The following is a 16,387-nucleotide window of genomic DNA, read 5'->3' as shown; positions in this document are numbered from 1 at the left end:
TTCATATTTAGCTACTTTTGTGTTTTTTTTATAGGAAGAAAGCTAAAAGAGCACATAACTACGTCGCCACGTCAATGCACAAAGAAGCTACAATGAACGATGGTGGAAGCCTCCAATCATGACGTAAGGTGCCTTCTGACTCTCATGCATGCTTCAAGCCCAAATCTACAACCAACAATTCTGCAAGGAAGGTGCTGCCATTGTCAAAGCTACTATTGTGTTTGCTAATATATGTGATTCATTAATTTAATTTTCCTTCAAAATTCATATCATCATGCACCAGCTCATTGAAACTCATTTTGGTAATTACATACCGAATTTTTTTTTTATTAAAAGATCTCAAAACATTATTTTCCTACAAAATTCATATTTATTATAAACTTATCAAATCAATTATCATATCACTTTCAAATCACTTATACTATAATAATTTTTTTTTTCATTTTCAACTTAGTTTTACGCTAATCAAGTTTACCATTAACTAATGAAAAATAAAATAGAGGATAAAAACTCGTAAGGCGGAAAAGTCCGTTGATAAAGGGAAAAAGCCTGATGGAGAAGTTGATATGAACTATGATTTATTTATCTCTATGGTTCTAATGTCAGGACTCTGAAAACAATTTTTTTGATCAATTAATAAATATCTTTTAATCATGAAAGACCCAAGAGCCACTAATTATTTTATATTTTATCTAGACTATAGAAAAACTGTGGAACATAAAAGTTGTGAAACAAACTACTTTTCTTTTATATATCACTTCTCTCCCTGGGCTCTAAAATCACAAGTTTTAAGAGCTTTCTTTTTCTGTGTGTGGCAGTATCTAATCAATTTGATATAGGTATTCAAAAACATTAATGTTAGGCTATCTTGGAACCCAAAGAATAACATTTTACATAATCAATAAGAGATTATAAAATACTATAAAATATAGTAGAAATAATGTTCCCGAAAGATAGCTCAAGTGGTAAGAGTTAAGGGACATATGAGTTGGGGAGGGGAAGGTCTACCAATCAAGTCTTGGAGGCTGTAATTTATCTTTCCGATGTTCCAAAGAAATATATTAAGAAATAATATCATTATTTATTTGTTATGATATCAAAAGTTTTACATATCATCCAAAGGCAACATAAAAGCTAGCTATTCACAGGGAATACTAAGGCTTATGGAGATGGAGGAGGCTCATCAACTCCAAAATCTCCAGGTCCTCCGTTAACCCTGAATCGAACATCTCCTTGAATTTCTTCATCATCATAAAACACCCAATTTCCTTCACCTTGAAGCTAAATAACAAAAAATCCAGCCCAATCCTCCAAACCAAAGTCAAAATGTAAAAATTCTAAGATGTCTGAGGCGTCTGAGCCCTCTTCAAAATCACCATTCATATAAATATCATCCACATGAGGTCCCAGAATCTGGATTGATGGATAATTCTCATTGACACATATATCTCTAATAATGACACCCCAGCAACCTCTCAGGTCCAAATGTTGAAGATCATGACAGCTTGAAAGAATTTTAAGAATGCCTGTATTGGTCATGAGATGGTAAGTCATATCAAGATGCTTCAGCTTTGGCATGTTTAAGGCAATTGCCAATGCCTCATCATCTACAAAGGGCTTGTCAAAAGTATCTATCGGGTGCATGTTTCGTCGCAAAACTTCAAGCAATTTGCAATTCTTGCCAATTGTCTCTAAAGCTTGGGGGCCAATTTGAAGACAATAGCTCACATCTAAGGATGTTATCATGGAAAGTTTTGAAGTAAAATTTTCCATTATAATATCACTCAAGTTGCTTCTTGGCAGCCGTAGAGTTTGGAGGGATCCAGCACTTTCAAAGAGTTAAAACACATCACATAAGTAAAATATCAATTAGACAAAATCACACCTAAATAGCACAAAATAATTATAGTTGTACATTAGATTTCTAGTAATTAATATAATCGTGAAAATATCAATAGAATTGGAACTTATTTCTTGGAATCAATTATGGCATCCGAAAAGTACTCTGAGAAACTTCTATCTATAATTGATTATGTATTTCGAAAGTCAAATGTAGAATATTTTCCAAACATGCTAATCAATTTTCAAATTTAATGTGAACCAAAAGAGTAAGATTCTTTTCAATCTATATTATACTATTATCCATAAATATAATAATTATCATTGTATCTAATTTAAAGATTTTTATTGTAATGATGCAAATAAGCTTACTTTTCAGCAATATAAATTAAAACTCTCTGACTCTGAACTCCATAAACACAAAGCTTTTTAAGGGATCCATTGCTTTTCCGGACCAGTTTTTCAACCATTCGATCAATTTGGTCGGGTTCATGGCTGCTACTCCAATCCTCAATTTCTATCTCTTGCCAACAATATGGTTTATTGGCTATTTGGTGCCAGGATTTACACACCAGGGGGAACACATTCATTTTTTCTTCAATAGAAAGCCTTGAGAAGATATCTCCAAGAGGGTCTTCGATTAACTCATCCCAAGGACGAAAATCAGAGGCCACTTCCATAGTGCCTACAAAAGAAGAGAATTTTCCAATGTCGCGTTTCTAGTTAGGACTCAAGAACTTAATACATATCTACCGATTTCTAGAATCAAAGAGAAAAAGAACATTGAATGATCACCAGACTTAAAAGATTCAAAGTTCCTATAAAACATTATATAAACAACTAAAAGAGGTGGTTCTTTTCAAAGGGATATAGAATGTTGAGAAGTGGACATTTAATTAAACATGAAATATATAAGGCACGGTCAAACTCGGGAATTGAGGTAGGAAGTATAAAAATGCTAGATCATTCATATACAACATATTAGGGCATTTTTAAAAGAATAAAATGAAAGTATTCAAAACAGAAAAACAAAAATATATCTTTTGTTTCAAGTTAGAAAACCCATAACACGATAGAGAATCCCAGATGAAAAGATCTCTTACCCTCTTCCTTTCTTAATTTCTTAGAAAGCCATATAGAATGAAAGGAAAAAAAAAACAAAACTTACTTATATACATTAAAAAAAGAGTGGAAATTTAGTAAAGGATAATTTTGGAGCGGTGTCTAGTGAACATTCCTGGACCTGAATTATGCAAGCATTCACTAGTAATCCCAAACATGCACCGAGAAAAATAAGTGAGATGAAAATGGTGAAAAAGCTAAAATAAAAAGACCCAAATAAACCAATAAAAATCCAAAGCGTTAAATTAAACCACCAGAAAGAAGAACAAGAGTGTATGTGTATGTATGAAAGAAGATACCTGAAGAGTAGATAGTAGAAAAGGTCAGAAGAAAAATCGATAGTGATGATGTATATATGTAGCAGGAAATATTTCTGTGGAGCTTAACTTAGTTAAAATATCTTTATTTATAGTTGAAAAGTGGTGATAGGAGGAAGGGACCCGAAATCAGAAGATATTGACTTTTCCTGCCAGTCTGCCACATTCAACCAGTCAAAATCATCTTGACCAAAAAGATTAATATTAAAAAAAAAATGATATTAATTAAAAATATTTATTATATAGTATAATACTTATATACATCAGAAAACAAAGTTGAATGTTGTAAACCACTAATTGTAAAAAATGGAAAATACTTGTTAAAGGTATAACCTTGATACTGTTAACATATTAAATATTTCAATTGTAATATTTTTTGAAGCACAAATTTCATCTATTAAGGAAATTATGTTTAAGTATTTACCAATTATTTTTCTAAAGCATTAACTAATTGACTGAATATGAAAAAAATTATTCTAAATATAGTATTTAATATCATTTAAATATCAATATTTCAAATGAATATTTATTCCATCAATTATTCCACATTCAAAAATAAAATAGTGATTATTTAACATTATTAATATACTAAGGGCCCTTTTAGTGGTCAGGACAGGATATGATATGACAGGATAGTAATCATATCATGTTGTTATCTATTGTTTGTTGCGCCAGGAGGATATGATAGCACTATCATGTCTCCTATCTTATCATGTTCATCATGTATAAAAATTATCTTGAAGTGGGAGCTAGGATAAAACAGGATAGGATACCAGTTATATATTTTCTTTAAGTATCCTAACTCCAAATTAATTTATTTTAATATTAAATAACTTATAATTTATAATAATATTAATTAATAAATATAAAAATATTAATTTAACCAAAATAAAAAAATTATTATTCATAAATAGTAAAATAGACTACTCACTTACAAATATTGATTTATTAATAGTAATAGGCTAATTTAATATTTTCATCTCTTATTATTTAAAAATTATTTATCTACTTATATAATAATTTAAATATAAAGTACTCTTGAAATAATAATATTTTTAATTTAGTTAATTTTTGTTCTATTCAATAACATAGAGATGAGTTACGGTACCCATAGTGAGAGGATCGTGATGTGAGAATCTAGAGAGAATTTTAGAGTGTAACCGCTTAGAGAGAGAAAGTAACTGAATTTTAAGCTTGTTTTTCTCCAATGAGCTAAGAGTCCCTTACAATTGGTAACCGTCCCCTATTTATAGATTTGGGGGTTGGGCTTGGCGCCTCTAACTTCTCCTAATGGACCAGTTGGGCTTCCCGGGAGAAGGCCCAATTTCCTGGCTCGTATGCCGCCTCGGGCTGGCGCGCCTGGGCGAAGGACCCTAGGGTCTCGCCCAGTCCACAAGTCCACAAGACACCGAGCTCGAAGCATGAGAGCTGAGTGTGTCTTTTAAGAAAAAACACAAGGCGACGGTCATGAGTAAGCTACCTAAAGCCGAAGTCTAATGACTTAAAACAATTGCCAGCATGACTTGATAACTAGAGCATAAGACTAATTCTTTGATTTTCCTAACGAACTCCTTCGATCCCACGAGTCCACTAGTTGGCTCGCGGCGACAGCGCTCGGATCCTGTGAGACCCAAGTTTTTAAGCTTAGAATAAATTAATTAAATTCATATTCACGATTAGGTTTCGATGTATCGTGAAGGAAACCTGAACAAGTGTTTATCAAATGGAATAAATTTATGAAGGAGAAAGTTCAGGAAAAGGGTGAAAATAGTATTAAAGTCGATATAAGTTATAGCGTGAGTCTTATTCGCCTACGCCTAGGGCAAGAGCGTTAGTAAACGATTAATTACCCTTAAAGCACTATAGTAACTAATTCCAAAAATATTCAGAGAAATATAAGAATTTCTCTTTTTCATTTCCATGACAAGCGTTTCGATACGAAACCCGGAGATATACGAACGTCCGATTCCAATTCTCGGAGGTTTGCCGAAACTAAATCCCTGATAACTCGAGAAACTTAAAATAAACGGGCGATGAAGACTTTTTCTATTCGGGGCTTCAAAGAAGATTCCACACGTGCACACCCATTTCTTTTGATGTTTCTCATCTTTCTTCAGAAAGAAGTTTTCTCATCCGACATCAACTGCAAAAAGTAGTTTTTCGGGTAAAATCGATTTGCACCGACTTTGGATCGTTTGTTTAAATTCCAAGAAACCTGTTTCGAGTTCTGGAATTCTGTCGCCAGAACCTATCTTAGAATTCATAGAGGAATGCGCAAGATAAATCGGAATCGCGAAATTTTCATTTTTCCGCATTTTCCATAAACTATAAATAGCTTGAAAAGAAAAAAATCAAAAAAATCCTCACCATTCTCTTCACCCAAACCCGCGAGCACCAAGGAGGAAGGAGGAGAAGAGCTTTTCGCAGATTCCCGCCTGATCGTTGCACCGTTCGTTGCTACGCGTAGACCTCAAGGTATAGATGCTATTCCATACTTCTGATTGTCAATTCCGTCGTTTTTCTCTATGTTTTTATGTGCTCAAAGTTTTGAGCTTTTTGTAACACTGTCCAAATAACTTGATTTCAGTGTCTAAACTTATTGCCTACATGCCCAAGAGCATGAATATCCGGTTGTTTTCTGCTGAATCTCGCCGAATTGCCGCCGAGTTTCAATTCTGCTCGGAAAACCCATTTTTGGCCAAAGCTTCGTTCTTTAGACTTAAAACTCTCGACTGAGCTTAGCGTCAGTAGGATTAGTTGTCATAAACGTCGTTGGTGACGACCCCATCTAATTTGTTTTTCGAAATTCCAATTTTGAAATTTCGAGCTAAAAATATTGACCAAAATGCCCCTGCGTCAATTTCGATCCGATAATTTTTCCGAGCTTTAATTCGCCTTAGTTATGACTAATGATAACATAGGAACCAAGTTTGATCGAAGAAAAATCGGCGCACACAATTAGTGTGTGTGGCCGAGAGCACCTCCAAGGGGGGAGGAAAAATTCGTTTTTCAAAAACTTGTCTTATCGCGTTAGATTATCGTACTTCGGAGTTTATGATGCTTCGTGTAACCTTAGTAATTATTGTTTGCTGAGTTTCTGACTGATTGAGATTAAATTCTGTGGTTTTCGCTCAAAGGTTCAATTGTGGAAACTTTGGGGTTGATTGAGCAAACTTGTGAGCGAGACCTGCACCGCGAGACTAGAACAACTCGAGGTTAGGGAAACTTACTTACTAGCTATTTGTATTGTAGGCGTCGATAACTTCGACTTGAATATTGCTTGATATTGAATATTGCTTGGATATTGTTTATCGCTTTGAACTGCGAAATATTTTCTAGAGGCTTCGGCCGAGTGAACTTATATGAGACGTGTATCTCCGTTTTCTGAGAGGCTTTGGCCATTTACTGGTTTCTGTCTTATGATTTCCGCACAGAATTATTGTCGTATTGCTTCTTATAGCTTGAGATACCGATATTGTTTTCGAATCGTGCGCTTTGACGCGATTACGAAGTGTAGGACATTTAAATTGATTCTTTTTTATCATTCGGGTTTAAAGAATAACCCTAGGCAGGTCCTGACCTGAGGTCTGAGATCTAGCCCTCTTTGAAATACTTAGACTTTTCCCGGGGATTTTATTTGGGGGATTTGGGAAACTTTGAATAGATAGAATTTGGAACTTGAGAACTTATGGAACTTGGATTTTGATAATAAACCTCATAACTTGATTAACTCAACTTGAAATGCCTTGATTAACTAACGAGACCTTTAGGGAAACTTGAGAGTTGGAAATGATTGTGAAAAATGGAAAATTGTCGAAAAGCCTTGAACTTGAGATGATTTGATGGTCACCACGGGGATGAACCATAGTGACCAGGGAAATGTCACTGAGTGCAATACGTACTCCAGCTTTTCACAGCCTAGTCGCAAAGACGACTTTGACCTTTAGGTACTTTTTAATTGAGATTTGTAGTTAAACACGTACACGCGAATTCGTATGTTCAAACCCGACGGGTTGGACCGATTCGGCAATAATTGTTTGACACGCGCAAGTCCTTATATTCAATCCGATGGATTGGATCGATTCGGCGGTAGTCACTCAGGCACGCGTGAGTCCGTACATTCAATCCGATGGATTGGATCGATTCAGCGATTGCCATTTAAACTCGCGTGAGTCCGTATATTCAATTCGATGGATTGGATCGATTCAGTGACAACCTTTCGACACGCGCGGATCCGTATGTTCGATCGAATGGATTGGACCGATTCGGCGATAGTCATTGGACGCGCGCAACGTCTGTATGTCCGACTCTTTTGAGTGAACCGACTTGGCGTTGTCATTTGTTGTGTGTGCGAGTCTGTATGTTCAACCTGATGGGTTGGATCGACTTGACATGCCTATTTGTTGGGATCATCTTTTGAATTGACATTGCATACATAAATGCACCATAACTTGGATTGTCGAGATATTGCTTATTGAGTTGTTGAGCCATTGTTTACTGAATTGTTGAGGTAGCAGATATCAAATTGTTGATTAGAGCCTTGATAACATGTTATGTATATACCTTAGGGTAGGCAATACATAAGTTATATGTATATATACAACCTATATGTATACCCCCTTATTATTCACATGTTGTTTGTATTATCTATTATATTCTGTGAGTTGACCCTAGCGCCTTGGCTTTGTTTGTATGTTTGTGTTTGGGCGGTCGGCCTGCTGCCAGGCGTCCGTCAGTCGATTCGTGATGATTCGTCCCTCGAGGAGGACCAGGAGCGTAATGACTATTACTGAAGCTTTCGACGAGGACCCGGACTGAATGCATGACCAGATAAGGTCGATGATGGAAGTATAGGGTATGGGTGTTTAGAGCCTACTAAGGTTGGGTGTTAGTGTCATAACTCTGATTTTCATTTCTTAATTTGGGGCAGGGTAGGTACCCAACTATTAGCTTTTTGTGTGGTTCCCTTCCATGAGGATCACAGGGAGTTGTCGGACGTAGGAGGTCTTTTGGAAGCCGTTATGGGCTGACTTACTTTCTTGGAGGACTGTATTTATAAAACATATGACTCTGGCTATGGGTCGCACTTGTTTGCCGTTGGGCAATACTTTAAGTTACTTGATGTTACTTTCCGTCACTTGAGGACACTCGTGACGATGATTTTGGTTGCAGCGAGGGCTGTGCTTTTATTGTATATTAGTCGCTGTTAATCGCGAATGGGTTGAGTCTTTATTTCGACAAGTCTTTTTATTAAAAAAAGAAAACGAAAAAAAACACCAGCTTTTCCGCTTTATTTTATTTTTGAGTTACTAAAGTGACGCCACCAAAATCGGGGTGTTACAGATCCCTCGCCCCGTTCCTGTAGTGATCGTCGTGGACCAGGATGGATTGACGCGTGTAAGCCACATGTAACGTATAAGAATAACACAAAGTCCAACGAATCTACAAAATCTTAACCGCTATCTTCGATATGTCCCTTCATACCACAATATAGCCTGTCAATTTGAATTTAAACCAATGAACTTCAGCGGTTGCAACTTTTCACTTATTGTGCCGTTCCCATTCCCCCAAAAACCGCGTCACGTTCTCCCAGTGTAATCATTTCACCTTACCACGATGGGACACGATTTCCCAACCGCTACTCACTTTAACCTTTAAATCCCCCTTGCTCCATCATTCACCACTTCTGGAATCCTCATAACCTGCCAAAATTGACACCCTAGCACCCTATCCCATCTTCACTCCACCTTTTTCCTTTGGCAAGAATGACTTCCTCACGCCGTACTAAAAAATCTTCTCGATTCCGAAGCACGGCTCCTGTGCCTCCGCCTCCAGTTGACCTTCCTCCCCCCTGAGGACTTCCCCTGGGCGAGAGGGAAATCACCGCCTTCTGGCGCCGGGTGTTTGCCACCCTTCCAGAGTCCGCGGATAAAACCCCCGTTCAAAAGGCCATTTGTCAAACCTCTGAATTGTCCTGCGATCAGTATGTCACCGCGATGGCCCGCCAGGCTTGTGGGCTTTGTTACGAGAAATCTCTAGAAGACGTTCTTGTCACCGGGAGGTGCCCATCGATTCGCCGGCCCTGGCAGCACCGTGCGGTTGACCAAGGTGTGGAGAGACCCCACTTCTTTTATGTCTACGAATATCTATTCCTCGACCTGGGAATCAAACTGCCCTTCTCCCCCTTCCTCCGCCAAGTTATGAGGGACATCGTTGTGGCCCCCTGCCAACTCCATCAGAACGCCTGGGCCTTCATTCGTTGCTTTGAGATTCTCTGCGATGCCATTGGCCTTGAACCAAAAACCGCCCACTTCTTTTACTTCTACGCCATGGAGCCGAAGTCTTTAAAAACCAAAACCCCATGGTGGGTTTCCCTGAAATCACACACAGGCCGCCAGTGTCTTCTCCCCTACAAGAGCAACGTCAAGATGGGGCCTGGGCGCCGGTACTTCCGCATAACCATGCATCTCACTTACCCTGAAGCTTTCACCCTTCGGGACGGGACTGCCCTATTTCTCTTCTACTGGACCAAGAGCCCCTGCGCTGTTCCTTAGCTTTCTTGCTGGGCTTCCAGTCCTTGAGTGCTCCCAATTGCTCAAGGCCGCTCGCAAGAACACCCTTGGTTCATTCCTGGGAGGAATGAATTTCACTAAGGTCGAACTGGAGCGTGCCCTGGCCGCCAAAACTTTCGAATTTCCTCTCGTCTTCAATACTAGCGGAAGTAAGAGAAAACGCATTGCTGTGGATGCTGACACCGAGACCACCGTACCTTCCCCAAAGAAACGGGTATGAAGGTCCACATCGGTTGAGCCTGCGCCAGGATCCACAGTCATCATTGCCTCTCCTGAGGCCGGCGAGGCGACGCCACACATTGCAACTCCTGGGTCTAGCGAGCCAACGCCTGATGCCGTCATTCCTCCTGAGACTGACGAGCTGACGCCGGGCTCTACAAACAACACCGCTCTCCCCTCCTTAGTGGAAGAATCCCACAAATCAAAGGAAGTTGATCTTGGCACAGACGGAGGAACTGGAGTCGTTATCCCTCTGCTAAAGAAGAAAAAGAAGAGAACTAAGGGGGTCAAAACCGACAAGTCATCCGTTCCTCGCCAGGACATGGTGGGCGAGGACGAACCAAATCCCAAGGGCGAGGTGGAACCCTCGCCCCTTCTCAAGGAGACTCCTATTGGTCAAGGTGTCTCTGAGAATGTCGCTTCTGATCCCACTCAAACAACATCCCCTTCTGACCATACATCCCAACAAGCTGAGGTAAGCTCACCCAGGGCCTCCCCAATCCACGAAATGGTTCGTAACGACAAGGATCAAGCTCCTGCCGTCTCGCCTTCTCCTCGCCCCTGTTCTCCTGGCGTCAACCATCTGAACGCTGTCGAGAAAGAGAATTCTCCTCCAAACTAGCAACCTACTTCTGTCGACTTTATGTTGTCTGATCCCTTCTTTGGTAACATGAGAGGAGCTGAGAATTCTGGCCTTGATGGTGTGGCAGAAGAAGCCATCTCGAGTCTCCTGCGCGCATGGTTCCTTTTCGCCCAGTTATCCTAGGATTCGGTCTCTGCCGCTGAAGTTGAAAAGCTCCGCCGGAAGGCTGAGAATTATCGCCTTGCTACACTCGAGGCGTACGAAGATCGTGACAAGTTGTTGACTCAGGTGACGACCCAAATAACTAAGCTGACCAACCTTGGAATCGAGATGAGCGGTCGCGAGGCCGACTTATCCGCTTGCGAATAAAGAATGGAGGACTTAAAGGACGAGCGGGACGACTTGCAGAAGGAGTTGGAGGCGAAGACCGAGGCAATCGTCGTGAGTAGAGCCGCATGTATTGCCAAAGATAAGGAGATTGCGTCTCTGCGCAACGAGTTGGCGTTGTCGAACGAGTCTCTCGCCGAGGTGAGGAATCAACTCGCAGCAAAAACCAAAGCTGTTGCGGAGATGGAAACCCGGGCGGTCTCTGAAGCCAAAACCTTTCGAGCGAGGTTGGAGGTCGAAGCTGCTGCTGTGGCTGTGGACAGGCGCGGCCACGGTTTCTTCCTTGCTAAAGCCCAGGTCAAGTACCTTTATGAGGGAATAGATCTCAGCGGAATGGGAGCCTTCAAGAAGATTAGCCCCGAGGGTTTGGTCGGCCCTGATGATCCTCCAGGTATTGACGCTGCATACTTTGCGGCTGCTGAAAACGCAGGGAAAGTGGAGAACGTTAATATAATTTAAATACTCTGTATTGATTTTCCCTTACCCCTTTTTTAACTAATATTGCTTTGTGTTAATGAACAGAATTTCGTTGCAGTTTCGCTTGTCTTATTTTATTCATCGCCCTGCCATATTTCCTCCATGTGTTCGTTTTACGCCTTTGGGTTTAGTCTTCGTGTAGCGATTTTGAGTGTGTGCCAAAGAATTCTAGGACTTTTGCCCAGTTTTGAACCGAGGCTTTATTCACACCGTATTTTCCGTAAGACCAGGTGTGGCCTTGCCAGTTTTGTCCTGGCAAGGACTTATGACTGCTTGGGACCCAATGGCCATATGGGTTGCCCGAGACTTAGCCTAGCTTTGGGTTCTCGCCCATATTTCGGGGAGGTTTTGCTCGCCCATATGTCGGGGAGGCTTTTGGGATAATTAACTTATCCGCACACATCGCCAACGAGTAATCAGCGGTTCGCACTGGACTTTCTAGAGCGATCCCCAGACATCAACGTCGTGTTGGGATCGCCACCTTCAGGGAATTTTTCCCACCAGGCGACCGTGACATTTTGGTTGAGTTGCTAATCGTGTAGCAGCGGTTCACACCGGACTTTTCGGAGCGATCCCCAGACATCAAGGTCGTGTTGGGATAGCCACCTTCAGGGAATTTTTCCCACCGGGCGACCGTGATAATTTAGTCAAGCTAGGAGTATTGCTAGGAATATCCTTTTTGTATTTGATTTGTAAAAAGTTTTTACATTCGAGGGATGCCTCGTTAAAAAACTCTCGTGGTGGAGAAAAAGAGTGCATCTTTATTTTTGTCCTAGTTCTTCAATCCTCTCTCCGCGTCCTTGCTCTTGTCTTGTCATCTGGCCTTCTCTGACCTTGGTTGTTCCTCAACCTTTCTATCTTTTGATCGATCATTTGCTCAAACCTTCCTGGTCCGTTTCGCCCCTGATCCTGTACACTCGGGCCATCTTGTTCGCCCTCTAAAAGCTCGATCTCGTGGCACCTGTGCCCCTCGCCGGCCCCCTTTTTTCCATACAAACTAAGGCAGTTGTTATAGCACTCCCTTGCTCTCCTCTGATCGACAGCAATTTTCCCCACCTTTCCGCAGATTAGAGGGTACTTCACCGCCACGTGAGCCGTTGAAATCACCGTACAAAGACGGTTGAGCGTGTTCCGTCAGATAATGACATTGTATGATGCTAGGACCTGCAATACCAAATATGTTACACGCAGAAGCTCGGCATTTTCATCAACACCAAAAACCGTATCCAAATCCAGGTAGTCGCGCACCCAGACCTGCTATCCTGAAAAACCTACCAGAGTCCAAGTGTATGGCATTAAGTCCTTGTCTGTCAAACCCAACTGATCAAACACATCGCTGTAGATAATGTCTGCAGAACTTCCCTGGTCCAAAAGAACTCTTCGTACATTAAACCTGTTGATTCTTACCATTACTACCACACGATCGTCTTTATGCGTCTTGATCCCCTCAAAATTTGCTGACGATATCACGATATCTGGGTGATGAAAACCAAATGGGGCTTCATACTCTCGTACTGACATCACTTCCCTTACATGCCTTCGTCTCACCGAGGCTGTGTTGCCACCTCCACCAAAGCCACCCGCAATCGTGTTTATCGTCCCAACTGGTGGCTCGAGATCTTTGTTGAACGTTTCTTCCGCCCCCTTCTTCCTTGTTGTCAGCGTTTCTTTCTTGTCAGAAGTCGGCGTACGACGGCGATCGTCCCGCCTGCGATCATCTTGCTGGCGGTCCCCTTTATATCGATTCCCTTGTTGTCGTTCGCCGCGCCAACGGTCACTGCGGTCGTTTAATTGCGAGCGTTCCGCCCGAATGAGCCTTTCAATCTCATTCTTTAAGGTGAAACAATCCCCGGTGTCGTGACCCGCCGAGCGGTGATACTCGCACCACTTTGTTTTATCCGTCGCCACTCGAGGCGGGTCTGTCTCCATCTCGCCTTCTTCGACTGCATGCATCGCCTTGACCTCCCGAAGTAGCTCTGTTAAATGCGCACTTAGAATTTTCCCCGATTCCTCACGCCGGCGGGAATCGGTCTGATGCCATGGGCGACGACGCTCGAAGCTTTCCTTCCTCGGGTATAACGGTTCCTTCGCAGTCCTCTCTCCTGACTTTATCTTCTTATCTCGCCGCTTACCACCTTCTCCTTTCTCTTTACTTGGTTTTCCTTCCGACGATGCATCCCTCAACTCGCCCTCCTTTTCCATTTTTGCACGTTTCCTTTTGAAAGCATCATCGTCCTCGTCCAAAATGTAAGTGTTTTCCCTTGCGTTGATCTCTGCCATCGACCGAGTCGGCTTTCGGCTCAACTTACTGTTTAGCTTTCCTGGCTGCAGCCCGTTCTTGAAAGCACGCGCACAAGCATGTGGTTCTGACTCCTCAATTTTAATAGACACCGCGTTGAATCGTTTCACGTACTGCTTCAGAGTTTCTCCGTCTGACTGGCGGACATTGTATAAGTCCTCTATCGTAACCTGCTTACTCTTGCTCGCGGAGAACTGAACAAGGAACTTTGACGAGAAATCGTGGAAGTTCGTGATAGATCCACCAGGCAAAGTCGTGAACCAAGCCATCGCCGTGGCTTTAAAAGTTGACGGTAACATTCTGCAATTCCTGCATCAGAAGCTGTACTTATCACCATCTTCGTGTTAAAATACAGCAGGTGCTCCTTGGGATCGGCCTTGCCACTATAAGTTTCCAGAACGAGGTTCTTCATGTTGTCTGGAATAGCCACCTCCCTCACCGCTACTGAGAACGGCTCAAACTCCGCCACGGCTTCGGCTTCACGCTCTCCTTCGTCTTGTGGCTCGACACGATAATATTCCAACTGCTCCTGTAAGTAATCGTTCCGCTGCCGTATGTCATCGACACTTCGGATCAGACGCTGCCAATCTCGACCGGTGATCAGACCTTGTGGCGGCGGTGTTCCTTCCCTTGAGGCTCCTGGCGAGTGTGTTGGTGACCTCAGTTGCTCCGATGAGGACGGCGGAGAAGGCAAAGGAGGTGTGGGAGAAGGAGGAGGTGGAGGCTGTGGAGGTGGAGGAGGAGTCAATTGCTCGAGCTCGTCGCGGTGGACCTGTTCGCGTCGTGGCCTGCCTCTCACGTGACGCGATGGCAAACCGTGCCGCCGCTCCTGCTCTCCGTCGCGTCTTCGACGACGTGTCACCATCAGATTTCACAAGCGAACCAAGAATTAAACTAAATATCCAAAAAGCGAAGAAAATCACGCAGAAAGTCGAACTCATCTCCACCAAATCATAATCCACGTAGTCCGGGAATCGAAATCTACCGATCCCCACAGACGGCGCCAAATGTTCTATCCAAGAACATAGAGATCAGGTACGGTACTCATAGTGAGAGGATCATGATGTGAGAATCTAGAGAGAATTTTAGAGGGTAACCGCTTAGAGAGAGAAAGTAACTAAATTTTAAGCTTGTATTTCTCCAATGAGCTAAGAGTCCCTTACAATTGGTAACCCTCCCCTATTTATAGATTTGGGGGTTGGGCTTGGCGCCTCTAACTTCTCTTAATGGGCCAGTTGGGCCTCCCGGGAGAAGGCCCAATTTCCTGGCTCGTATGCCGCCGTAGGCTGGCGCGCCTGGGCGAAGGACCCTAGGGTCTCGCCCAGTCCAATTTTTAATATTTATCACGTGTCACAATTAAGTGAAAACCAATTGGTTACAAATATTGATTTTTAATAGTAATAGACTAATTTTCTATATTCATCTCCTATTATTTAAAATAATTTATCTACTTATATAATTTAAAATTTAAATATAATTTTTTTGAAATAATAATATTCTTAATTTAGGTAACTTAATTTTAGTGTTAATTATTACGTGTCAGAACTAAGTGAAAACCATTTGGTTAACTGCCTAATTTTATTTAAAATATAGGCTATCTTCAAAAAAATAAAATAGACTAATAAATAAGAGTATATCATGCTCTTATCCTATCATGTTGCTATTCTTTTCACAAATCACATCCTATCATATCTTGTCCTGACCACCAAACGGGCCCTAAAACTTTCATGCATGTTATCAATATATATTAGAAAAGAACAACTTCTAGCATGACGTGTCGCTCTCACAGGCCAAGTTAGTGACGTGTCGCTCCCAGATTAATTCTCACATAATATTTTACATGTAAGCTCTTTCTCCTTGGCCCCACTTGCCACATGTGCCCTGATTTTTCCTTACCTTATTTCTCCTTAATAAAAAAATACATTTTTAAATTTTAGATTTGATTAGGATTTAGGTTTTTTATTTTTGATTTTATCTTAATTTATTTTTGATTTATTTTTAGAGTATTAATTAATTTTTATGGTATTTTTATTGAATTTTCGAATTTTTAATTAATTCCGGATTTTATGAGTTTTTATTGTGATTTGCTAGATTTTGGTAGTTTTTATCTATTTTTATTTAGTACATTTTTTAATTTTAGATTTGATTAGGATTTATGTTGTTTATTTCTGTATTTTATCTTAATTTATATTATTATTTATTTTTAGAGTATTAATTATTTTTTATGGTATTTTTATTGAATTTTCGGATTTTTAATTAATTCCGGATTTTATGAGTTTTTATTGTGATTTGCTAGATTTTGATAGTTTTTATCTATATTTATTTAGTACATTTTTAAATTTTAGATTTGATTAGGATTTATGTTGTTTATTTCATGATTTTATCTTAATATAAAATCTGTGATAAGTGATTTAAATCAATAATACATCCCATCAGCAAAAACCCTCTCAAAACCCTGCCTACCTCCACTATCTCCTCCATGCAATTCATCTCCTCCATGCAATTTTCATCTCATCTCTCCACTGAACGGAACCACTTTGCCATCGACTTGCAATCGCATCCCTCCGATTTG

At 40.9% G+C, this 16,387-nt stretch overlaps 2 protein-coding genes across 2 annotated transcripts; both read right to left on the bottom strand.

Annotated features, from left to right (window-relative positions):
- Positions 1-1,281: 1,281 nt before the first annotated feature.
- On the bottom strand, positions 1,282-2,520 carry LOC130741263 (F-box protein FBW2-like). The gene is made up of 2 exons (XM_057594115.1): positions 2,212-2,520; positions 1,282-1,828 (listed from the first exon to the last, which is right to left on the bottom strand). The coding sequence occupies exons 1-2, from the start codon at positions 2,517-2,519 to the stop codon at positions 1,282-1,284; spliced, it is 855 nt and encodes a 284-aa protein (XP_057450098.1). The 5' UTR covers position 2,520.
- A 10,253-nt stretch (positions 2,521-12,773) lies between these two features.
- LOC130741257 (uncharacterized) lies at positions 12,774-14,084 on the bottom strand. Its single transcript, XM_057594105.1, has one exon. The coding sequence runs from the start codon at positions 14,082-14,084 to the stop codon at positions 12,774-12,776; it is 1,311 nt and encodes a 436-aa protein (XP_057450088.1).
- Positions 14,085-16,387: the final 2,303 nt, after the last annotated feature.

This window comes from Lotus japonicus, chromosome 1 (assembly GCF_012489685.1).
Source record: "Lotus japonicus ecotype B-129 chromosome 1, LjGifu_v1.2".
NCBI classification, from domain to species: Eukaryota; Viridiplantae; Streptophyta; class Magnoliopsida; order Fabales; family Fabaceae; genus Lotus; species Lotus japonicus.
The sequence above is the reverse complement of the archived record's forward strand: the minus strand, read 5'-3'. Positions and strand labels throughout refer to the sequence as shown.

Coding starts and splice junctions, on each gene's coding strand:
- LOC130741257 (XM_057594105.1), bottom strand. CDS start 14,084: ATGGCTTGGTTCACGACTTTGCCTGGTGGATCTATCACGAACTTCCAC.
- LOC130741263 (XM_057594115.1), bottom strand. CDS start 2,519: ATGGAAGTGGCCTCTGATTTTCGTCCTTGGGATGAGTTAATCGAAGAC. Junction 1,829..2,211: donor TTAATTTATATTGCTGAAAA/GTAAGCTTATTT, acceptor ACTCTTTGAAAG/TGCTGGATCCCTCCAAACTC.